The 26,396-nt window shown below is 34.2% G+C and overlaps 2 protein-coding genes across 11 annotated transcripts; one reads left to right on the top strand and one right to left on the bottom strand.

The window, feature by feature from the left end:
* Positions 1 to 352: 352 nt before the first annotated feature.
* LOC18427304 (large ribosomal subunit protein mL54) lies at positions 353 to 7,218 on the bottom strand. 8 transcript variants are annotated; one of them, XR_016048677.1, is made up of 3 exons: positions 6,944 to 7,218; positions 5,445 to 5,905; positions 353 to 625 (listed from the first exon to the last, which is right to left on the bottom strand). XR_016048677.1 is itself a non-coding variant. In XM_088857122.1 (2 exons), the coding sequence occupies exon 1, from the start codon at positions 5,843 to 5,845 to the stop codon at positions 5,453 to 5,455; it is 393 nt and encodes a 130-aa protein (XP_088713248.1). In that variant the 5' UTR covers positions 5,846 to 5,881; the 3' UTR covers positions 482 to 616; positions 5,445 to 5,452. The 8 variants fall into 8 exon arrangements, 4 of the variants coding, with proteins under 4 accessions (XP_088713248.1, XP_088713241.1, XP_088713265.1 ...); XR_016048679.1 differs by having other exon boundaries at positions 353 to 616; positions 6,944 to 7,216; XR_016048682.1 differs by lacking the exon at positions 353 to 625 and adding an exon at positions 767 to 998 and having other exon boundaries at positions 6,944 to 7,216.
* A 2,928-nt stretch (positions 7,219 to 10,146) lies between these two features.
* Positions 10,147 to 25,548, top strand: LOC18427305 (signal peptidase complex subunit 1). Of its 3 annotated transcripts, XM_088857098.1 has the most exons (4): positions 10,147 to 10,425; positions 20,696 to 20,734; positions 24,529 to 24,548; positions 24,891 to 25,548. In XM_088857098.1, the coding sequence occupies exon 4, from the start codon at positions 24,891 to 24,893 to the stop codon at positions 25,176 to 25,178; it is 288 nt and encodes a 95-aa protein (XP_088713224.1). In that variant the 5' UTR covers positions 10,147 to 10,425; positions 20,696 to 20,734; positions 24,529 to 24,548; the 3' UTR covers positions 25,179 to 25,548. The 3 variants fall into 3 exon arrangements, with proteins under 3 accessions (XP_088713224.1, XP_006836421.1, XP_088713217.1); XM_006836358.4 differs by lacking the exon at positions 20,696 to 20,734; XM_088857091.1 differs by lacking the exons at positions 20,696 to 20,734; positions 24,529 to 24,548 and having other exon boundaries at positions 10,312 to 10,425.
* The last annotated feature ends 848 nt before the right edge of the window (positions 25,549 to 26,396 follow it).

The following is a 26,396-nucleotide window of genomic DNA, read 5'->3' as shown; positions in this document are numbered from 1 at the left end:
TAACGAAAAATTATCAGCTAACTTTAGAGTTCAGACAATTAGTTTACCTGATCTCTTTCATGGATAAGTATCGATCTGATACACCGTCGATTTGTTTATAAGTATCGTTGGTATTTAACACTCAAATTGAAAATCATTAGGATTTGAAAATAATGGAGAATTATAATCCCAACCCTTTTTTTTGCAAAAATGCATTTTCCATCAGAGCAGATAGAGAGAGAGAGAGCGAGAGAGAGAGAGAGAGAGAGAGAGGAGGTGGGAGAGAGCGAGAGAGAGAGAGAGAGAGGAGGTGGGAGAGAGCGAGAGAGAGAGAGTGAGGAGGTGAGAGAGAGAGAGAGAGTCAACAGACAAATTTCTCACAGTAAAAATTCCCATGCATAAACTCATGTTTGAGTATCCAAATTATGAGGCTGATCTCATTCCTCTCACGTGAATACCATGAACACTAAAGCCAATAAATTGACTGATTTCTCAGTTTAAGATCCTCTATGTACTACCAAAAAAGAAAAAGAAAAATTTCTAAACAATTCAAATCCCAACATGGCCACCTCTTCTTTCTAAGTGATAACTTAGTGGTGCTGATTTCAGCTTTTGCAGAGCTTCAATCTATGCTCTTCTATTTCCCCTGACAAATGTGATAAGCATCTCAACTCACATGAGTGACACTTAACCAATAAATAAATTTGCTGAATAAATGAAAGAAACAACAAATAAAGCAATGAATCATGAGAAATAATTCATGATTAGTGAAGGAACAAAAACAAAAAGGGTGCAATGACTTTTCCTTAAGGCAAAAACAGCCAAATGACCACAAATACTTGAAATTAACAAATCAGTCCAGGTGAAATAACAACGAATAATTGCTACTGCTGTTTTTGAGAATGAACCCATAACTGCTAAATTAGATAGTCCAATGCAGCATACGATTGTTGAAATCATAAATTTCTCCAAAATTTGGCTGGTGCTCCCCTCAAATATGGTAAGCATTAAAGCCGAATCTGCCAAAACGCATTTTCCTTCATGATTTAGGGTATTGACTGCCAAACTTTGACCTCGAGTTTACCAAGAAATCAATCCAATCAAATTTTGAAAAAAAATAATTCATTTTCTAGTGAGAAAATATAACCAAACTCGAGTCAAATATTTGGATTCGTCGCCCATATTTTTGTAATGTTCGACAACCAAAATAACTAACCACATGTTACTTAGCAATAATTTCTACAGTGCAATGGAGTAACAAGTTAAACTACACTCGAGCATAAATGGAGAAAGCTTCACAAATTCAAGCCTGCAAGCGATAAGATTCAAATGGAACATCCCATTTAATCAATATCACAATATTCCCAACAAAAAAACTAGAATTACCGAAGTAAGTGTCAAGCTTTTTTCACAACCAAGTGGAATACCCATTTCACCCAAAAGCTCCTCAGCCTCTCCCCGTTTCCCTCAAAACAGAAATTCCTTAACAAAATGTGACCACATATGGGCTGAATCCCTGTGGTGGCAAGTTCATGAAAACCTCAATCCCTTCTATTCTCCCTTCTTTATACAAACCAGTTAACCACACATTATCAATAACCAAATCAGGCTTCCCTTCATCATAATGTCATCCAATAACTTCATGGCTTCATCAACCCCATTCCTTTGTAAGCAGCTGCAAGCAAGAAAGCATAAGTGAAAATATTGGGGCTGAGCCCCTTTGGCCTCAATTCATCCAATAGCTGCAGGCTTTGCTGCAAATTTCCATGCATACAAAAACCTCTAACCAGAGAATTAAGGGTAACAGCATTCAGAGGTAAACTATACTGGTCCTTTTTCTTAATTAATTGCTTAACATACTCCATGTTCCTTTCTTGCACAACTGGTTAGCCAGATACGTGATAGTAGCCATATCACAAACTGGCCTGAACCCATCATTATTTCCACGACCCTTATTTCCTGAGATATCAAAAGACCAAGTTTTTCTTGTTCTACACCCTCCATTGGACCTTAGATAACGATGATTAATCACAATGATGAGGATAGCAGTATGCAGTTCTTTATCTCGGCACCAAGATAGTTCAAATTCTTATGGGGTTGTAGCCCAATGAGACATAGCCATTTATCTCGATCCCATAAACATCAGGTTGAAGACCAAGGGTTACCTAACACACCTACCCCTGAACCTCAAAAAAGGTAAAAACAAAATTGCAACTTCTAACATAGCTAAGGTATCGACTGTGTTCCCATGAGAAAAGATGTGAGTGACTAAAAACTAAAAGGTAAGGGTAGCTGAAAATTATGCTATTATTTGTGCATCACTAATTAAAAGCCTAGAAACCAGACTTTGCAATGATAAGTGAGAAAAATAGAAATAACTTCATAACATGGAAACTACAAGAATATAACAAAATTTCATACCTCTAAGGAAAATATAAATAAAAATATCATTCTTATGTTCTAGCTCACAATGAAATTCATCTTACGAGTGGGACACATCTGGCCAAAGAGCTCCAAAGCCTTTGAAACTCCTTAAGAACTGTCGACACCACTTTTTGGGGCCAAGTCAAGAATGCTGCTACCCATCACTACAAAAGTATGAAAGGACTAGCAACATCCATCATACGCTCATCAATAGCTCACATATTTTTTCCAAACTTCTTCAAGAGCAATGTGAACCCCTTTTACATAAACTTAACAACATTTCATGGCCATCTCCACCACTACCTAGTCCACCACAGAGGCATGCTCTAAGACTGGTGTATACCCAACTCTACAAATCAACCCTGTGCTAGATTGCAAGTACATCGTGGAGATTGCCCTCAAACTGCAAATGCCAAATACATTGATGAACCTCAGTACCTCCTTCCTTCCAATTCCAAACTTCATTCCCATTGTCACACAGCCCCTGCTCCGACCATACTCAACTCATCCATGAGACCACACTACAGCACCAACTTCCTTGTCAAAGCCAATCCTCTGATCCAACCACCCTTTCTTGACATTGTCTAAACCAGTGTTCAAGCTTGGCAAGTCTTACCCTCGTCACTCAGAACCAGCACCAATTTATTTCTGGATAACACCAACTCAGGTAACGCTAGCCTGCCCAAATCTTGACCACGTCCGCCGGTCTTTAATAGAAGTAACAAACCAATTGTTCTGTTCCCAATCTTGACTGGTCAAACTTGGGGGCACTGCAAGCCAACTCAGACCTACCCACTGTCAATTTCGGTGCTCAGTTTCATGTTTGCCCAATCCGGACATCATTAACCCCATTCTTTCTCTGCTCAGAACGATTCTCTTCAAAAGTTAGAGACCTCAAATAATGTCCATACTAAAAGACGTATAAGCTCTTACTGCTTTCACTTGGGACTGCTTTCACTTGTGCAAGATCTCCACCTTGCCTCCAGAATGGAAAACTCAATTACAGGTACCATACACTAGGGTAGTGCTGTTGCTCAACTAATGATGCCCCCATAGTCTAGAATATAAATTTTATTCTTTGAAGGAACATAGTAGAATCTGAACAATCTTCAACAAAATCATCAATACGACCAGTAAATGAAGTCATGTAAAATTAGTTTACTGTGTAAAGTAAATAGAATGCTTCTTTATCCTACTGAAGTACAGATTAATTACCTACTGATTTGACTAGACCTGCTAATTTTTTTAATAATATTTACTTGGAGCTCCTTCTCCAGCCAATATCTAATTGGTGCAAAGTATACACAATAGATAGAAGGGATTTTTTTCTATAACCTTAAGAAAATTCATATAACTGAAAAGACCAAAAATTGGAGGTTATGCAAATCATAGTATACAAACAAAATGAAACTTCTTGGTGCTGAAAGTGCATGCCAAAGCTTGACAAATAACTATTACTTAAAACCAATGTTTTAAAAATCGGCGATCCGATCCGGAATCGGGCGATCCGGATTGGGTATCGCCCCAGCCTGTTCAGGATTTGGTGAAAAAAGGCGATCCGGCAGGTTTTTTTAGAAAAACAATGTCATGAATCGTTTGATGATGTCATAAGTTGGATTTGATGATGTCATGAATCGTTTGATGATGTCATGAATCGTTGTGCATGAATCATTTTGGAATTTGTAAAAAGGAAAGCGTATACAAATTAATTATTTACAAGAGTAGCTCTCGAAATTTTTTCAAAATTTAGGGCTTATGTTGCCACGTTTCCTGCAATTGTCAGTCGCCATTGTATGTCAAAACACGTCCCAGTCACGCAATCACATTAAGGTGCAATTGTCAGTTGCCAATTGTCAGTTACCACTGTATGTCAAACACGTCCAGTCATGCAATCACATTAAGGTGCAATTGTCAGTTGCCATTGTATGTCAAACACGTCCCAGTCACGCAATCACATTAAGGTGCACAAGCCAAAAACTTTTTATCATAGTGAATTCGCCTTTAAAGCTTTGATGTGGGATAATTCAATGCACACCCTTTGCAGTGCACAGCCACTTCTTGAACCCTTTTATAAATAGCGCTCTCTCTCTCATATGTACAATGATGTATAAATTAAATGCTCTATAAATAGATCTCTCTCTTATAAAAAGACATCTATCAAATGAAATGGTCTATAATTCTTCTTAAGATTAATTATATTTATGTATTTTTAAGATTTAATCTTTTTTAAGATTTAATCTTTTTTAAGATTTAATCTTTTTTAAGATTAATTATATTTATTTCTTTTTTATAATATACAAACATAAAGTGCATATAATTACAAAAATAAAATTCCATATAATAATTTACAAAAAGTAACATAATTATATGAAATTGTTGTTTATTTATGTTAATAACTTAATATAATTATGTTAAATTTATATCAATATAATTATTTTTATATGCATTAAAATTATTTTTAAATTATATGGAAGTGTTTTCTAATATTTTTAAATTATTTTGATGTAATATTATAATACTATATTATAATTAAAATAATACTATATTAATGTTAACGTAACATAAGTTCATACAGGGAAAGAACATCTCAATATTCGTATATTGATGAAACAAATGAAAGTTAATAATGTAGCACCTCCATTTCTTATTGGATTCCTTAAAAACAACATTTATAATAATTTTTAATATTTTGTTTGGATTTTTTTATTGCCGAATCCGACTGATTAGGCCGATTCCCGATCCAAACCGCCGATTCACCGATCCTAATGGGTCTTTGGGGTGCCCGATCTGAGGCACCGATCCGTTTTTTAAACCATTGCTTCAGCCAATATAGAATTGGTACAGAGGCCATTGCTAGATAAGAAGCATACCCATGTGCAAAATGATAACAAGTTACAACAATAAACAGGGGAAAAAATAGAGCATTACAAAAAAATTAACAAATAACATATAAGAAAAATGCAAAGAGAGAGACAGAGAACCAGATGTGTTATCTTTTCATTTGTGCATGTTATCCATCAAACAAAAGAAGAAATCCTCACCATTTTTCTCAGTGCTTAGCTTTCACAGAATTATTCTCCTTTATGCGCTTGCGATTATCAAGCTTGACGAATCGCTTGAGCTCTTCATATGGAAGAGTCTGCGAATCTTTTCTGCTGAGCTCACTGAGCGTTGGCTGCTTATCGAGGAGATGGAAAAGCCAATCTGGGTATTCAGAATCAGCCAGTATCTTAGGATCTGAACCTTCTTTCCATATGTTTGCTCCATAAACAGTTGTGGACTTCACTTCTTTGCTCAAAATCGAAGCTTTGGGAGCATCAGCACCTCCACCCTTTGATCCCTTCTTTGATTTGCCACCTCCTCCTGCTGCTGCAAAAGCTCTGCAACCACTTACGGCAAGCGTATTTGCTTTCTTCAAAGGCCTTAATAAAATGGAAGTCATGGCTTCTTTCCCTTATGCTCGGGATTTCACGGTCAGTCTTGAGGTTTTACAGGCTCAGTGCTAAGTCATTGCAAGATTACTCAAATCAGAACAATGAATACCTTAAAAGAGAAAAAATACAACAAAAAAAACCCATACCAACATTTTTCTACCAAACAAATTGTGCTATAAAATTAAATAAAGACGGTAGACCCTCCTTTTCTTGTGCCCTTAGACTTTCTCAGTAATTATCTTACATAGAAAAAACCAGAAAAAGGAAAAAAAATGATTGTGAAACGCAAAAAAAAAAAAACACATATTAACATTGTTACTCTTTCACAATGTTTCAAACATCTGGTACAACATTTGGTGTAAAAATAGGTAATTTCAACAATTGAGATAGATTTCTAAAAATTAAAAACCAGCATTGCACAACTAAGTTTATGCCCAGCAAATAAGCACTAATAATAAAGAAATGAAAACAGGGCATCAAAATCCAACAAAGTAACATAATTATGTCACTGTAAAACTGCTTAATTTTATATCATAATCAGGAAGCATATCAGCATAAAAGAAATAGAAAATAATCCATATTATAATCTTCAAAACATAGCTTCAAAATTCATGGGAAATTTACTCAATAAGTATTTGAGTAGAATCTTTCTAGTTTTAGGATAAAATTGAAAAAAAAAAATCAACAAACTAACTGTAATTCCATGAGGATGAACAAGCCTCACTGTAAACATCACAAAATGGCTTCTATACAGAACAAAAAAGCCAGCAAAAAATAAAATAAAATAACAGAAAAGATACCAAAAAAAAAAAAAAAACCATACCCACATTTTTCTACATAGCAAAAAAATAAGCCAAAAATAAAAAAGCAACAGATTTCCATAGGAAAATCATAGAAAAAAATTGTTTGCATTGGTAATTAAACAAATCAGCACCGTCTAACGGAAAAAAGAAGGAAAACCACAAGAATAAAACCCATGACCTTGTTGATGAAGATGGGATAATTTGTATGGAAGTTCATAAGAGGAAAACCCTACCTTGTTTGGTGAAGAATCTTTACACTGAGATGAAAAAAACTAGAAAAAAAAAAGGAGAGAAAAATCTTACCTTATTGAAGAAGATGAAAGCTTGCAATTGGATACTTGCTTGAGGAAGATGAGGTATGTTTTATGAGGCTTGCAGATGATCCTCGCTTGTGGGACTGGGACAGAGGACGCAAAGGGTTGAGACTTGAGAGAGTGGTGAGGGTCCCAAGTTTACATATCGAGCCGACCTTTAAGTAGCATCCAGAAATGCAGTTTCAACATGAAAATATTTGATTTTAACCTTAGTAATGATCTTACGATAGCCTCCCAAACCGATCACCGTTAAATTTGATATACATATCTAAAAAAATTACCATTTTAAATTTAATAAAAAATTTAAAAAATTTATTATAGATATCTAAAAAAGTTATCATATGAATGTGAGACTTGAATTTTTAAAAAATTTATGCCAAATTTAATAGTAATCTTTTAAAATCCTACATACATGAATGTGGGAGGGTCTCATAAGATCATCACTCTTTAATCTTAATATATAAAGTTTAAAGCTTGAAAATTTAAAAATAATGTAGATCGACAAAATCTTGAAAATTGACCTTCTAAAAATGTATTACAAAATACACTATTTTCAAAACCTCAAATCCATTTTTTTCTCAGGTCTATCGATCAATTTGAGATACTTGAGCATCAAAATAATCTCATCAAGTGAAATTTTTGAGGTAGGCTCTAATTTGATTGTTTCAAGCTTCGGCTCTCTATAAACTTTTATTTTTATATATTTAATTTATTACTGGTTCTAAATTTTAATATTGGGAGTGAGAGAATGTCCTAAAAAAAAATTCTTTCGTAATACAAAATACTGCTAAAGTTTGTTATAATGAACTTAAATGCTAATAGCCATTTTTTTCTTTCATTTAGTTTGTCAGAAAATAATAATTTCAAGTATAATGTTAATGTTCAATAACAAACTCAATTATAAAAAATTAGTCTATGAAAAATGTTAAAATGAGGCATAGGCCTCATGAAAAAAAGTAAAGCCGCATATAAAATCTCACAAAAAATATAGTTTCAGAGTCAAAAAAAATACTTGAATCGATAATCTCAATGTTGACTATTATAGATGTGAAAAAACAAAAAAAAAAAAAATATAGATGTATTGTAAAAAGGTCTAAAAAGGTATGTATTGTAACTCGTTACTTAGACCATCTATTTTCAAGTATTTATAGATTTGCGAGATTTGTATGACTTTTTGTAATATGAAACTAATAATAGAATAGACTTTCACTCGTCTATCTAGGAAAGAATAAAAAACAGATAAACTGTTGTTTATAACGAGAAATTGAGAGGATTTCACATCTCATATTCCCTTATCTATCGGTATAAAACTAGTTAAATTAAAAATCAATAGAGATTAAGTAGATTATGATCGAATTATGATTTTAAAAATTTCATCTATCCTCTATTAATTGAGGAAAATATAAATCATTTATTTTTGCGTGGATTTTCTTGCTACAATTTTTTGTATCATTGCTTTTACACTGTTTATCTTATTTTTAATGATTTTCTAGGAGTTATTTTTTTAAGCCTTGTATACCATGCATTTATTGTTTTTTTCTATTTTTTGGCTGTCCGAGATTTTTTGTGTAATTGTTTGCTTCCGGCAAAAACCTAATCAAAATGATCTTTTTGAAATTCTCGTATTCAACAAATTCATCTAAGACATTCTTTTTGCCCTATCTTGTCTAAAATCTAATGCAATTGGAGTACATTATATTTGCTTTTTTTTTTACGAGTAAGCCTCGTAATTCCATCCAAAAGGCAACCACTATATTTGGTATTTTGGTTTGAAAGGTACTCATGTGTATTTCAAAACAATAATATGATTTTGTGGTTTTTTTTCAAAGATATTCAATAAAGTTGTGGGTTTGAATCCCATATTGAAGTTGAGATAATTAGTTGAGTTATATTTAATAGTTTGCATTCATATGCCTTATACTCTTTGTATAAAGTAAGAGAGATGATACATGAGCAGAGTGCATTCAACTTACGTGTGTGTATATGTATGTGTGTATGTGCGAGAGTGGAAACACTCGATAACACACTTTACACTTCGTGAGAGGCACCCAAATATGAATTGGGCTCGAGGCTCAAAAGCTTGTGGTTTTTATTCTCACCATTAACACTAGACCACTACCACATTAAAAAAACAAACTCTTAGAAATATAGGAATGATTATGACTTCTATCTACAAAAAATTCAATCGCTAGTAAATATGGTATGTCCATTTACATAAAGAAATAGTGTTAGATCGATGCCTCCAAGGGTTCATTTGAACCCTAGGATTTGAAGATTGACTCATCATCACTATAAAGGTAATCTTTATATATTAAAAAAAGATTTCAAGCTCTTAAAGAGTTACATTTGGCCATCCATGAAATTAATGTTTAAATAATTAATGATCTGGATTGAATCTTGTTGATTCGGACCGGGAATTGATCAAGCCAATCCAAATCCTTTGATATATTGAGTAGTGGACGGTTCTCCCAATGAACGGATCAAAATGGAAAAAAAGTGATTTTATTGGATGAAAATGTGAAAAAATAAATGTCCTTTTTGTGCTTACAAAATTATTATAATAAATAGAATAAATATTATGTACAAGATTATTATTAAGAGATAATAAATGTTTCATCCAAGATGGTTGATTGTATATAATAAATTTATTGTTAGGGATTAAATAATGTAGTAATTTAAAACCAAAATATTATAAACAATATTTTTTTGCTACCTTGGTATTATTTCAAAATTCAAATAGCATACACCCACTTCAAAACACCATTTTTTCTCTGATCCCATCACAAGCAGCATGAATACATGAAAACAGACACCATAAGAGGAAAGATCATCTCAAAACCAACATTTCCTCCCCCATCATCTCTAGAGAGAGATAAAAGTCCCAAAAAATAACAGGCAGAAACACAACCAAAATGTAATAAGGAGCTATTCAAATAGTAAAAGTCATCTCAATATTCACTTAATTTTGCATGTTAATAAAATTAATAATGCGTTACCTTTATTTTTCTTGAAAACATGAATAACATTATTTATAATAATTTTAGTGACTTTTTTAAAATTTTAACGCTTGATCCGGCCTAATATCCGATCCCAACCGCTGATCTGCTAATTGGACCCGGTTTTCAGATGAACAATCTGAGTCAACGATCAACGATCCGTCTTCAAAAAGACCTTGCTTCAAGTTGAGGGCCTAGGCTTAGTCAGTTTGAAAAGGAATTATTTTATCTATTTTTTTTATCAAGATGGTTGCAAATAAACTATTGGCAGTACGCGTTTTGGCAGATCGAACGTCTTCCATTCACTGTATGTGATCAGAAAGAAAAACGTTCCCAGAATCTTAGACGACTTCCTCTTTCAGTTGTGGAAAGAGCTCAAAGAAACAAGACTCGTGATAAGTCTTCGAGCCTGTTTCTAGGGTTTAAACTTTAAACTCAGAACGATCCCTTTCTGCTCTGCGCAAGCTTTTGATAGGTCTGCTACATTGTTTAGTGTTTTTTTCTGTAATATTTTGTGGTATTTGTTCCTCTTTCTGCAATTTGTGTTCTTGATTTCGAGCCTTAGAATCCATGACATGTTTTCCTCTTTGCAGCTAATTAATTTCATGAGGTTTTCATAAATGTTCATTCAAATTCAAACTCTGGGGCTCATGACACTGCTAGACTGAATTATAGTATTACTTATCTACTTTTTTATCTAAGAGTATGATTTCCATGGTTTGTATGGGATTACTATCTTGGTCTAAATCTGTAGGCCTTGGGTGATATGAAATCAATTATCATGATATCCATGTGTTCATTTTTTGTATGTATGATCCATTTTTTTGTTGGTTTGAGAAGTGGTTTTTAGCTTTAAATAATTAGCTAAATGTGAATCTGATATATATTATATGCATATAGTGTAACATTTTTCCTTTTTCTTTTCATCCTTGATGTATTGGCTGTGGAAACCTGGAAGCTGGCCTATAGGGGTTATAGTTGTACACTAGAATATGGTGATTTTTTGTTTGCAGATCTCTTAGCACATATATAGGTGCAAATGTTCCCTTTCTTATCATCTCCTTAGTTGTGTGTTCTCAAACTGTAATAGCAGTGTATTGGTTCATTTCATTATTTTTTGTTGGCAATTCTTTTCTATGTTATTTATGAAAATAAACAGATTTCTAAACTTCTATATGCATCTATTCTTGAATCATTTGTTCCCTTTTATCATTGAAAAGTTGATTTTCTTTTTCTTAATTTGTTTAAACCATTACTGTTGGGTGTTTCATGATCATGACGATCTATTCCTCTTTGATCCGTAAATTTGAACCAAACACTAAAGGAATTCTCCGCTAATGTTTGTTGGAAGCAATCACTGGGCGAGGCCGGAAATGTTTTCTGGAATACAATACAGTAATAAAGTAACTGAGAAAGTATCAAATCAGGGGTTAAAAATCCTTGCAAAGCCATAAAGGGGTCAAAACATCTTGCCCGTTAAACCCTTGATATTCTTTTTAACTGGTTACCTCGTCGGAAAATGCCTTTAGGATTGAGTACACTGCACAAGCACAGGAATTACATCAGGGAAAATCTCAAGGAACGCCAGTCATTCCTTAGTTTCAAGTGTGCTAAATGGGTTTCCCCTGCCCATTTCAAATGAGAGAAATGTTGAAATGGATGGTTTAGATCTTTTTATATGCTTTAGTCACTGTTTGCCTATTCTGGGTCATATCTCTTACTTGCTCTTTCCTTTCTCTGTCTCTCTCTTCCAGTTTTGCACTTTCCTCTCCCCCCGCTTCTCCTCTCTCCTTCTTCCTCTCTCCTTTCTGACTTCTTCATTTTCTCTCCACCCCATTCGAGAGGACCTAGAAGCTTCATCCAAGACTCTCTCCACCAGCCCACAACTGAGGTAAGGCCATCTGCCTGTCTCGTTTTCTCAAACTCGACTCTCTCTCCTCCCACCCATGCAGAAGAACTCCTCTCATGGCCTACTCTCTCTTCACCACTACCTTGAGAGCTCTCACACTCTTCCCTCTCTCAAGGAAGGATCCACCTTACCTCAAGTCGAAGTTCCACTCTAGAGCTCCATTTTCTATGTTTCAAGTCCCATTCCCTATTCCTCCCCAAAGGAACAGAGTTCCCCATCAAGAGGACCATAGATCTTCATGAAGGAGAGAATGGATCTGCATCAAGCTTGAAGGTGAGTCTTTTACTTTTTTTTGGCAGGGGGGGGTGTGGTTTTTGCTTCCTTTAATTCCCGGTTCAGCCTTCTCTCTCTACATCTCTCTTTCACAGTTTCTCTCTCGACCTCTAATCTTTGAAATCCCCCTTTGTCATCTGTCATCTCCCACACTTGCTCTCTTACACTCTTTAAGACTGGGACAAAATGGAGTCAACACCTCCGAATTATTAATCAAGAAAATAGAAGATCAACAAAAATTAAACTTTGAGAAGCAACATGCAATCATGGACCTATTAGCTATGAGTTTAGTGCTTCATGTCGAAAATTTAGATCAGTAAAAACTATGGAATATTTGTCTATGAAAGTTGCGAATCAAACAAAATTATCCTTGAAATTGTATAAGTCAGTTGTTTTGGAAGAATTTGGTTATATAGTTTGATCTTCAAAACATTGGCTACATCTGCAGAATCCCACAACTATCTTTTGCAAGTTTTCGACTTAGAGTACTTAGAAATTTGATTTGGCGGGTCTTAGAAAAGAAAGGAGTCTCCAGGCACTACAATGGCTTGTTGAGAGATACGTACGATGGGGCGAAACTAGTGTACCAATAACTATTGGATAGATGAGTGAGGTTTCAATAACAATAGGTCTACATTAGGGGGTCAACATTGAGCCCCTACCTCTGTCTTAGTTATGGACGACTTAACTAGGCACCTATAAGATGAAGTACTGTGGTGCATGTTGTTTGCAAATGACATAGTTTTGATCGATGAGATCCATTTCTTGATTGACGGCCTTGAAATACCAAAAAGAGCGTACTTTCGATATCATGGTTCGATAATCCAGGAAAATGGAGAGATTGAGGAAGACGTCGCACATAGAATTAGAGTTGGGTGAGAGAAGTAGAGATGTGCAACCAGAGTTTTATGTGATTTCCATGTACAAATGAAGCTGAAGGGCAAGTTCTACATGGTAGTTGTGAGGCCAGCTTTACTTTATGGGGCAGAATGTTGGGCGGTCAAAAAACAACATACCCATAGAATTAGTGTATCTGAGATGAAAATGTTTAGATGGACGAGTGGCAAGACAAGAAAGGATAGAATTCAAAGTGAATATATTTGGGAAAATTTAGGTGTGACACCAATAGGGGATAAGATGAGAGAAAGTAGACTTATGTGGGCAGGCCATGTGTGGCGCAAATCTAGTACAACACCTATTAGGAAGTGTGAGTTAATTCAAGTGGAAGGCTAAAAAAAGGCAAGGGGTAGAGGCCCAAAAGGACATAGTTGGAAGTGGAGAAAAGATATGGGGACTTATGACCTCATTGAGGGTATGACCCTTAATAGAGTAGAATGGTGGACTAGGATTCGTGTAGCCAACCCTAATTAATTGGAACAAGCTTTGATGATGATGATGATGATGATGATGATAATTTGTTTTGAAACTGCCACTTGCCTAGTAATATTTCAAGCTATAGCGATTTTTCAAAATTTGCACTCCCTTGCCATATTTTACACCTTCCTTGCAACTATATTCATGAATTTATATACTTCATATCCATTACACTCGATTTCCCTTTAGAGGAAATTTAACACTTCAGGCTTGCCCTATAAGGGTATGCACGCCTTGTATAATCAGCAACAATGTTCTTTTTTGGTATTTATGATTCTGCATATGCAAGTTAGTTGAGTTCAATCTGATGGCCACTATTAGCAGTAGTTGGCCTAAATAGTTTAATGTTGTGTTATCTGGTAAAGTTCTTTTCTTTTGTAATTTGGATGTAATTTGTGACCAAGTCAATTCAATAGTAACTTTTGTTATTGCTTGCTATTGCACTATTAGTGAATTGAGTTGGTCATGAATTACATTAGTAAAAGCTTTAATTCTAACTAAACTAACGGTTTACTTAGCCAAAAGAAAAGAACAATTCAATATTATCTTTGTGTCATACCCTTGCTGCTGTATATGTTTATGACAACTTTTAAATGCCTTCTAGTCTGGACACATTGCTTTGAGAATGATCCTGACCATGATCCTTGTCTCTGTACCTGTAAGCCTCAGCCTTTATCATAGTAGTTTTTTCAGGCATGGAGCTCCTTTTGTATCATTTTGACAAAGTTATGTTCTATCCTTTCTTTCTTGGCTAAAGTGGGCCATATTCCTATCTTTCCTTTTGGATTGGGAAAAGGCTAAAGTGATGATGATGATTAGGTGAGTGATGTCTGCCTTGTGCGGCCGTCTTCCTAAAAATTGTGGCATCTGGTTCCAGGTTTGGAGGATCTGAGGGATTGTCCTGATGCTTGCCAGAATATCTGAGACTTCATTCTCTCCGTTGTATATGTTGGGTGAACTCAACTTAATAATGGGTGAGGAATCACCCTCTATCCATATCCTTTGAACATTTAGTGTAAGTTTTTGAATCCCCACCATGATAACGTGTAACTCAGCATCACTATTAGTGCCTTAATTGATCTAAAACTATTTCATTTGAGGCATTTACTTTAGGAAAAATCCATTTTAAGAACCATAGACATTGTGAAAGGAAAATCTTCCCCATCATACAGAAATGCATCAAGTGTTCATCAAACAATGTATAATCAAAACCCTTGATGTAAAAGAGATAAATGCACCATGAAATTCATGGCTATTGATTCCTCTTGACACTACAGATGCTAAAATGTGAAGGTCTGACCTTCAAAGAACTCTGTTAATCTCTGAAGTGCTGCTTGAATTGATGTCACTCTTCTATTCCTCTCCCCTATTTCTCTATCCTTTTTTGTAACTCGTTGTGCATAAAAATGCCCAGAATAGCCTATCTGCATTCAAGAGATTCATAATTGGGTGACTCTTTCCTCATTGAGAATTGTATTCATTTATAGGGGCAATGCTTTAACATAATTCATCTAGCGACGTAAACTTACATTGTAGTTGGTGTAGTTCTTAGCAAGCACAAACCTGTAGAATTTTATGTCAATATAGGTTATTTGCCTTTGGGCGTCTCTTATATACTTTCCTTTCTTATCCTAGTATCATTACCTGTTAAAAAGGGCCTCTTGGGAGATCTACACTTCTTTGCTTGGCCATATACCTATGTTTTTGATCCAGTATATTCAATTATTCATTTACACCCTTGTTTGTCTTTTTGGGAGTTCACACGTGTTTGAATTCAGCCATATTTTCACATGTGTTTGAATTCATCCATATTACATGTTGATATTAAAAGTAGATTGCAGAATACTGGAGAGCAACTCATAAGTGCTCGTGTTTGCAATCTTGGCCACCTCTTGTTTATCATGGAGAGGTTATCCATGGTACAATCATCTCCAGGTGTCGCTTAATCTTGTGGACTGGCTGGCAGCCTACATCTGGAGAGAAAACAAGGCCTTAGAGGCTTTCACAAACCTGGACACCAGGGTTCCCTCTCATATATCATTTACAGAAGAGCTGAATCATCTACCACATGTGGTAGTGGTACAGTGTTGGTAGGACCTTTTCAGGTATACCCCAATTTCCATTTTGAGTAGACATTTAATGATATTATCCTTATCCATGTTCCTCTACGTCTTGGCTTGATAAGCTGGTGCTACAGTTAGTTTTGGAGTATGTTTTCCTAGGGCATGCTACCATTGGCTTGTACATATTCCTCAATATTAGAATCCTTCACATTCTTACCTACCAAAGGAAACAGTTAAATCTACTTGAGGTAACCTTTTTGTTTGAATGGTGAGCTTGGAACCCTAGACGTCCCATTGTGGCATCTGCGACCATGACTACCTCTGCCTAGAGCCCATTCCCACTCTACTTGAGGTTGTTGTAGGGACAAATGCAGATGGGTAGGGATCACAGGTCAAAATGTACAGTTTTAAGGCAATGTTTTAAGTATATGGTAAGATTGTACAGATTCATGATTCACCGTGAATGATTCCGGCATCGAATAGAGAGTTCCTTAATACGTTGCAGCTTCTAATGCATGATTTTAGGTTTATCTGCATTTCAATTAATATCATGTAGTGAGGATATCAGAAGAACAATAAGTTTGAGTGACTCTAGGAGGAGCAAACGAACAAACATAATCAAGGGGAAGTAGAGGAATTATGGAGGTCGTTGGCATTATATGATGCCATAGGAACCATGGAACCATTAGGAGTTATTAGTATTCTGATTCAAGGGGTTATGAAAGCAGAAATCCATACATCTGTCAGACTGTCGCAGAAATTACTTGATTGTGATTTTGACCTGCAAGAATGAAACACCTAGAACCAAACAACAAGAGATAATAATTGATCTAGGATATGGCAAAATTCTTGTTGTAAAATCCAGAAAGGAGAGGAATGATGGTTGTCGAGTGGCATGTGTTAAGACATTGTAGCGAAAACATACAAGGGGCACACATGGTGGTTGCAAATGGAAAGTCATAGGAGATGAGCTGATTACCATAACATGAAACAATGTGTTACGACTTCACCAGAGGGCCTTAATTTTAGGGGGCACGAGGAAGTCGATATTCTTGACCACACTTAGATTGGGGCTCCTAGCTTGCCAAGAGTCCCTATGGATTAAATTCATAAAGCCATGTCCTGGAACCAGAAGAAGGTGGGGGACGACCTACCTCCGAAGCGCACAAATTCATAAAGCCATATCACTAAAACAATGACACTACCCAGGATTCTATTTTCCCATCAATCCAATTTTTATTAATGTTTCTTATCAATGAATAGATCTCTTTACTCGTACGACTGAGATGTCTTGTATTTATCAAAAAAGTGATTGGCTTGATGAGAATGGTATGATACTTATGAGATCATGCGTTCTTTCTATTGTACTAGCTTCTCTATCCATATCCCGCCAATCCAATCAATACAGTCAATTAGGACTCGGAATTATAAGATTCTGGCTAGGTAGCCTTGAGCTCCAAATATGGTTTCTAAACGAGTATTTATTTAGTGTTGAGGACTCCTTGAATGAGCATGCCCGGAGTGGAAGGTGAACACAGTTGCGTATGTGCTCCTCTCTAGATCATGTCTCTCTTATTCTAACCTACTTTCCTGTCTCTCCTAAAATCTCTCTCACATTTATCTTTCCTTAATTTTCTCTCCATCTCACTTTCTCACATATTTCTCTTACGTAATTATTTGTCTCTCTCACTATCTGTCTCTCATGTATTTCTCTTGCGTAATTATTTGTCTCCCTCTCACTATCTGTCTCTCACGTATTTCTCTTGCGTAATTATTTGTCTCTCTCTCATTATATGTCTCTTACGTGTTCCTCTCTAGATCATCTCTTTCTCGTTCTAATTTACTTTCCTATTTTTCCCCCAAAATATCTCTCACATTTATCTTTCCTTAATTTTCTCTCCCTCTCACTATCTCACTCATGTATTCCTCTTTACATCATATCTCTCTCTTTCTGATCTACTTTCCTATTTATTTGGCTCTCGAATTTATTAAAAAAATTTACCTTGCATAACTACGTATTCCCATCGGAATGCACCCTTTGGCCTAAACTTCTTCAATATCAAGGGTACCTCATGTATTCCTATAAGAATATACACCTAAACTTCGACAATACTTGGGTACCTACCCTGCATTCAGTCTAAGGTTAGGGTCCCGTCTTATTTTTGCGACATGTGTCTGCCACTTAACTTTGGCTTAATAATGTAGTATAAATATTGATTTGCACTGATTTGTCGTGATGTTTTGTGGTTGAAATCATGTTTATGGCGTGGAGTTGAGGGTTTTTTATCGATAATAGCTGGCAATGGGCTGGTAAGCTGTTTTTGGCCCTAAAAATATAGGGCTTGGGTCGGTCTAGGGTCAGTGCCGGCCCGATTTTTTCCGTATTTTTTCTTCATTTGTTTTTGGCCCGGCCCAGGTCCCACCCATTGCTACCCTTAATTGATAACTCAGATATCCCAGGGTTTCTTAGGGCTAATCTGTTTTGATTCTTTCATGGATGGATCGTTCAATGTTTCTTATATTCGTCAATTCCTTTGATATTTATAAGCTTTTCCATGTAAAAGTTCACATTTTCTGGTTTATTTTGTTAGAAATGTGGCTGCTTAAAATAATCATTTAGCTGAATCACGAATCAGGGTTTGAAAAATTAGCAGTCTGGGTCGGATTGAGAGGGTTACCAGGCCAATTCCCTCCCGGAATCAGAAATCAGCCATAACTTCGTTAATTTGTGATGATATGAGACATGTTTTTAAATTTTTTTATGTGATCTAAATGGTAGAAACTTTGATCTATGGCTTTATACAAATGTTTCTTTTTCTTTTTCTATCCTTAATTGTCTTTCCTAGTGTTCAAGGACTCGGCCCTGTAAGTTTCAAGAGCCAACGCGAACTTGTTAAAAATGATTAAAAAGTCATTAATTTTGGTAAAAAAAATCTTTGTGACAGATATGATATTGTTTGCGTGTTATTATAAGGGTGTGTTTGATAACACGAAGTTAGGGGAGGTAGAAGGAACTTCCCCATTACTGTACAAGTTCCGTGTTTGATGCACGAAACTCATACAGTAAGAAGTTCCACCTAGAACTTCCTTATTCCCTTATGCTTAAGAAAAAAAGTTCCATCTAACATGATGGAACTTAAAATAGGAACTTGGTTCCTCAAGCCCTATTCTACGTCCCTCCTTATATTTATATTTATATTGTTAATTTATATTTATATTTGTATTATATTATATTATTATATATATTATATAATACAAATAAATATTAATACAATAATTTATTATATTATATAATACAAATATATATTAATAAATAAATATAAAATACACTATATTATATATTATATTACGTTATATATGATATATGTTTTATATTTTATTTGTATAATATATAACATATTTATTATATATTAATAGATATTTATAATATTATATATAATAATAGATATTTATAATAGTATATATAATAAAAATATATATTAATAGAATAAATATAAAATATAAAATACAGTATATAATATGTTATGTTATATATGTATTATATTTATATTTAAATTATTAATATATTTGCATTATATAGTATATATATTTATGTAATATAATATATTTCTTATCTACTATAATATAATATATTTTATTATATATTTATATAATAAAATAAATATAAAATACACTATGTTATATATTATATTATGTTATATATAATATATATTTATATATATTATACATTTATGTAATATAATACATTTTATTATATATTATATATTATATAATAAAATACATATAAAATACACTATATTATATATATTATATGTATTATATTATTTATATATAATATGTATTTAATATAACATATCATATTATAAAATATAATATATTTTGTTGTATAATATATGTTATGTATGCAACAGATATTTACAATACAATATATATTATATATTGTTTTATGTCTAATATAAAAATGGTATTTAATATATAATATTTTAATAATATTTAAATAAACATCACTTTATATTTCAACAGGTTGTCAAACATAGGTACCTAAAACTTTTAACATTCCAACAAGTTATCAAACATATACACTCTTTAAATAACTTCTTTCTTCCCAGCAAAGAGGAACTTCTAATTTCCAAGGAACATTTACCTTCCAGTTATCAAACAGGCCCTAAGAGTCTAGAAGCTTGACTTCTACATTGATAAGTGAAAAAGAAAAATGATTTCATAATATTAAAATAATGACAATATAACAAAATCTCAAACAACATATATAAATATTAAAAATTCCAATATATTATTCTTATGTTCTAGCTCAAGATACAATTTATCCTACAAGTCAGGCATATTAGCCAAATAGCTCTAAAGCGCCTTTGAAACTCTCCACCTCTCTTTTCATTTTCGTGAGCCAAGTCAAGAGTGCCATTACACATTACATTGGAAGTATGAAATAACTGACTACATCCACCATAGTCTCGTCAATTGCTCTAATCCAGTGTCAGTGAAATCAGGTGAATCCACTTTGACTCGCCCGAGGCACATGGTTGCAGTACCCTGCTAAGCTTGGAAACGACCCCCCTTCCCAACTCAAGGGGGTGTTGTTGTATTAAATGCTACAGTGTCTACACAAGTTACTGTAGCAACTCAGTCAATTACCATAGACACTTGGCAACTTCTTAAAGAAATTGACTAGTCTGTGAAAACTCTCCGAGTTCAATCACTTACAGAGATACAAAGCCATGTGGAATTCAATGACCCATTTTTTCATATCTTGACATTGAAGCATCATTTTGAGCCCAAATTTATTGTTGATTCATGTTCTTGCATAACCTTATTGATTGTATATATCATTTTTAAGAAAGAAAAAATCATAAAAAATCATGTTTTACGTACTTCAGAGATCAAATGTTTCAACCTAGGATTTCACTGAAATCGTAGAAAATTGTTACCTAACTCTTCCTTGGGTTCTTCATTAAATCATGAGTTTCTTTCTCATGTGAAAACCACTATAAATCCCGGATTTTCGAGATTTCTATTTCAGATTTAGTATTCACTCAAAATTTTCAAAAGTTTGCGAGATTTCTTTTTCAGATTTAGTATTCCTGAATTTCTACAATCTGCCTGTGTTTCAGGATTTTTTCCGCCAACTCATGACAAACTTTGCATTTCAGGTCAGGACTAGCTGAGTCCACTTGAGCTTCTTCACCTTTTTTTTTGCCATTTTTCTACCTTTTTTACTGATACATCTGTATTTTGATTCGAAGGCCCATTTTTTGGAAATCAAAGGTTCCAAATTTGGGGTTTCTATTTTTTTTAGCTTGGTTCTCTCAGATTTGCGTTTCTAATCCAATAAATTATTGGGGGTTTCCGCTTTCCTTCTTGACAGTATCAATGTCGATCTACTAAAGTAGTTCTTGCAATTTTTATTCTATATGTGTATAATTTCATTATTCCTATTTTTTTTGAGAAAAAGGTGTACTTTTGTCTTTATAGAAAAATTACATAATGAGGAAACTAAAGATGGCATCCCACAATTTGGGTGCTCAAACTACATCAGATTCTGTTGGAGGGGAGATAGAGCAAAGAAAAGAAGGGTGTGAGAAAGATTGCAGCAACAGATAAGAGAGAAGAAACTAAGTTTGAGGGAAAATAAGAAAAATAGAGGACCCAAAGATAGGTGCTCAAAAAAGACTAACCACCTAGAAAAGGGAATACAAAACTGGTGCAGCGGCAAAATGAACAGAGATCTGGAAATTGAAATAGTTGATGGGAAGGCAGTTGAGAGCGACAGGAGTGTCGCTGGGCTTTGACAGATCTTCGTGTTCACCTATCTGAGGTTGTAGAGGCTCACCTTGTAGAAATGTTTGATGAAGAAGAGAGGAGGGGGGAGAAGAGAGGAGAGGAGGGAGAAGGGTTGAGGAGAAAGAGAGGCGGGGACAGAGAAGATGAACTAAGGGGAAGGAAGAAGGTGAGAAGGAAGATGGGGGTAGAGCGATCTGTAAAGAGAGTGAGATGACTGTTATAGTGTGGATGGAGATGAGGGTGAAAGGGAGAGAAGAGGAGAGGATGAAGGGAGAGAGGAAGAAGAGAAAAATAGAGAAGGGGAGAGATTGAGATGGAGAGGCTTAGAGGTAGGGGAGGTGGAAACTAAAAGATAGAGAAGGGGTTAAGAGATAATAACCCCCACTTTTTTTTCCCTTTTTTTTCTCTTTTTTTTTTTTTTTTTCCCTTTTTTATCTCGTTCTTTTTTTTAATTCCTTTTTTTTGGGGGGGTGGGGGGAGAGAGAGTAGTGAGGTGAAAGAAGAGCAAGATTAAGAAAGAGAAGAGCAGAAGGAGAGAGGAGAAAGAAGGTAAGAGGCTTTAGAGAGATAACAGATCAAGAGAGATAAGTGAAGAAGATGAGAGGAGAAAGAAGGGATTTCAAAGGGATAGCGGGTGCACATGTTCCATGAGAGGCTCCTTCCTCTGCCAGTCGGTCAGCTTTTGAGTTAGCTTCTCGAAGGATGTGTTTGAATACTACCCATGGGAGAGAGCTGCATAGAAAGTAGAAATGCAAAAATATTTAGTTGAGCCTCCAGGGGGGTTGCTGTTGGTGGATGGCCCATTCATTATTCCTATTTTTATCGTTAATTTTTTGAAAATAAAGACTTGTTTTTGAAAAATAATTTCAATTTGGATGAAATTAGGACTTCTAGATAGATCTAGTTGCTAACTATTGATCAGCATTGTAAATTTTTTCTTCGATTTGAGATTTCTTTTATGAAAATAGATATCTTTCCTCTGTAGATAGGAAAATATTAATTTAAATTTTAGCATTGATTTTTTTGTTGTTACAGTTTTTTTGTATCATTATTATGTTTACCCTGTTTATTCTTGATTTTTCATGAATTTGTGTATTTACTTTTTTTGGGTTTTGTTTACTTTGTATATATTAAGTTTTCTATTTTTCATTTGTACATTTTTTTCTTCGATTTGAGATTTCTTTTATGAAAATAGATATATTTCCTCTCTAAATTGAAAATATCAATATTAATTTTAGCATTGATTTTTTTCTTGTTACAATTTTTTGGTATCATTATTATGTTTACCCTGTTTATTCTTGAGTTTTCATGAATTTGTGTTTTTCTAGGAACTATTTGCTTTTTTCACATTTTGTTTACTTTGTATATATTAATTTTTGTATTTTTCATTGTGTGGTATTTTTGGTGTAATTATTTCCTTTTGGCAAAAACCTAACCATGGTCTTTTTTGTTTTGAAATTCTTAGATCCAATAAATTCATCTAGCATATGTGCCCTTTTAATGATTAAGGCTCCTAATTCTATCCAAGTGCTGACTGCTACAGTTTCTTCCCACCTTTTTGGGAGCCTTAGGGGCATTTGTTTCACCCCAAATCTGACACACACACATTCCCTTGGAATCGGCAAAGAAGATTCTGAAAAAAATTGGAAAAAAAAACCTAGAGAAGTATCTTTTGGGGAAAAAGAAAATATAGTAAATACAATATATCTATTTAGGGGCAAAAATAGTGTTGGATCGAAACCTTAGAGGGGTTCATTTGACCCCAAATTTTGAAGATTGCCTCATCATCATTATATATATATATATATATATATATATATATATATATATATATATATATATATATATATATATATATATATATATATATATATATATATATATGGGAAAATCTAGGAACAGCCCACTAGTTGACAGTTGCAGTGTAAGCCCAACAGCCCAGATTGAATATGGTTCGATCTGACGGTCACAACCTCATTTTGTAATATAATTTTAATATTTTTTCTACAAATCTGAATTGCCTCATCATCATTTTATATATATATATATATATATATATATATATGGGAAAATCTAGGAACAGCCCACTAGTTGACAGTTGCAGTGTAAGCCCAACAGCCCAGATTGAATATGGTTCGATCTGACGGTCACAACCTCATTTTGTAATATAATTTTAATATTTTTTCTACAAATCTGAATCACATGTTTTAGATGTCTATTCCTCTCATTTTGGCGCACCCAATAAAAATATTAAAAATAATTTCCAAAAAATAGATCGACCAAAACACCCCTAAAACTTTAGGGGGTGTTTTTGGTCAATTTATTTTTTGCGCATTATTTTTTGATATTTTTATTAGTTTCTCCTATTTTTAAAGAATAGATGCTCAAAATTTCAAGTGATTTGGATTTGTAGAAAGAAAAATTAAAATTAAAATACGAAATGTAATCGTGACCATTGGATCGGCCCAGATTCAATCTGGACCATTGGGCTTACACTGTAGATGTTAGCTAGTGGGCTGTTCCCAGCTTTTCCATATATACGGGCCATAGCATGTCTGTGGCGGTTTTGCCTTAAAAACCGCCACAGATCTACAGAAGCCGTAGCGGTTTCCCCCTTTGTTTTCTTGAAAAAATACTGCCACGGACATGCTATGTCCGTTGTGGTCTTTTGATCCACTCCATTGGTCTTTTAATCCACACCGTCCAAAAAAATTGAACGGTACTAAGCCTATGGGCGAAAACACTTATCATTTTTGCCTATAGGCGTTGCGTAGTGGCTTCCTATATATCATTTTTGGTCAATCTACTTTTTTGGGAATTATTTTTTAATATTTTTATTGGGTGCGCTAAAATGAGAGGAATAGGCATCTAAAACATGTGATTCAGATTTGTTTCAAAAAAAAATTAACATTATATTACAAAATGAGGTTGTGACCATCAGACCGGACTAGATTCAATCTGGGCCGTTGGGCTTACACTGCAGCTGTCAGCTAGTGGGTTGTTCCCAGATTTTCTAGTATTATTTGTCTACCCTTGTATATGGATTTAAACTGAATCCTAGTATTATTTATCTATTTGTTTATCTAAGAATAGGATTTCTAAGATTTGTATGAGATTAGTATAGGGTTTATGTGCAAGAATTTGATGTATTTTTTGTTTGCAGGTCTCTTAACACATATATAGGTACAATGGTTCCCTTTCTAATCTGCTCCTTAAGTGTGTGTTCCCAAACCGAAATACCAGTGTTTTGGTTCTTTTTTTTTTTTTTTTTATTAGCAATTTTTTCGTATGTCTTGTTTGAAAATAAAAAGTTTAGTAGGCTTCTACATGCATCTTCGTGAATCATTTTTTTTCCTTTTATCATTAAAAAATTGCTTATCCGGGTGTTTCATGATCACAAAGATCTATTTCCCTTTGATCTGTAAATTTTAAATCGAACACTATAGGGATTCTCTACTAAAGTCTCATAGATATATGTGTGTGTGTTGTATTCATCATTATTAATCCTTTTTTGTATTTTTTTAGATGGATTTACAAGGGCAGAAGCTCTCAGAGCATCTGATGCAGATCCTGCTGGTGGTGTTTGCCATAGCGGCATTCACCACTGGTTACATGACAGGTTCCTTCGAAAACATGCTTCTTATATCTGTTGGAGGTGCAGTTCTAACCTTGTTGATCACTGTACCTGACTGGTCCTTCTTCAATCGCCACCCACTCAACTGGTTAGCAAGCCAGGAGGCTGAACAGAATCCAAAGCCTAAGCTCCAACCCTCACCTTCCAAAAGGTTTACAAAGAAGACTTCTTCCAAGTAGAACTCATTAGCAATTACCTAATTTCACGCATTTTCTTGATAGCCAACAGTTGTGATGGCACTTGCTGTGTGATACTTTTTGATAATGAGGAGCAGTGTTTCCCTCACTTCTTTTAATTTGATTCACGATTAGGGGATGTATTTTATCTTTTTATGATTGTTCTTGTGGAATTTACTATGATTTGCATCCTGCTGTGGTTACCTTACTCGGCTGTGGACTTCATTTTGCACTCTCTAGTGGGCATTCTCCTGTTTGATGAAGGCTTGTAGTAGCTGGTTTTTACTGATAGTGTGCATGCGAGTATGTATGAAAGATGATCAGATTTGAATTGAATATGAAATATATCAGTAGTCTGAGAGTTCCATATCAAGCTGCAAATCTGAACTTTTGGATTTGTGAAAGGAATCTAACAAAGTTGGTTTTTAATCCTAAATTAATGTTGATATTCTCGGAACTAATGGTTTAAATTGATAAAGCATTTGCATTGGGTTCAAATATAGGTATTCATGTTTGGAAAAAGTTTCTATAAGGTTGAGGCCCTAAATGATCAAATTAAGGCATACTTCAAAAATTTACTAGAAGAAGTTGTTTGAATGCTGAAAAATGCTCAAATCCTATCATCTCGACCTTGATAATGAACATACAAAAGAAATGGACTTCAAATCTTGGAAATTGTTTGTCTTGAAATTCATTATCTAGAATGTTGATTTTTTAGATTTGTATGTGTTCTTAACTTCATATATCTGCTTGATCTATAGAACTAATGGTTTAAATTGATAAAGCACTTCCATTGGGTTCAAGTATAGGTAATTCCTTTTTGGAAAAAGTTAATTTAAGGTTGAGGCCATAAACGATCAAATTAATGTGCACCTCAAAAACTCACTAGAAGAAGTTTCGATGTTAAAAAAATGCTCGAATCTGATCATCTCGACTCTGATAACGAACATACAAAAAATAATGGATTTTAAATCTTGAAAATAGTATATCTTGTAATGCATTATCTAGAACGTTAATTTTTAAGATTTTTCAGTATTTGCATGTATGTTTGATTTGCACAATTTTTGAAGCTTTAAATTTGATAATTAGAGATGAAAATAAAATTTTAGGTTATTATGAAGATTTTCAGTACTTAAAACATCTTTTGACATTGTTTGAAGTTGGCTTTACTTTGATTGTTTTGTTATACAAACCTTCTTTAAATATTTATTTTTTAACGCT

This window comes from Amborella trichopoda, chromosome 2 (genome assembly GCF_054954075.1).
Source record: "Amborella trichopoda isolate Santa Cruz 75 chromosome 2, AtrichopodaSantaCruz75HAP2 v2.0, whole genome shotgun sequence".
Classification (NCBI taxonomy): domain Eukaryota; kingdom Viridiplantae; phylum Streptophyta; class Magnoliopsida; order Amborellales; family Amborellaceae; genus Amborella; species Amborella trichopoda.
Note: the sequence above shows the minus strand (reverse complement) of the source record. Positions and strands in the feature narration are given on the sequence as shown.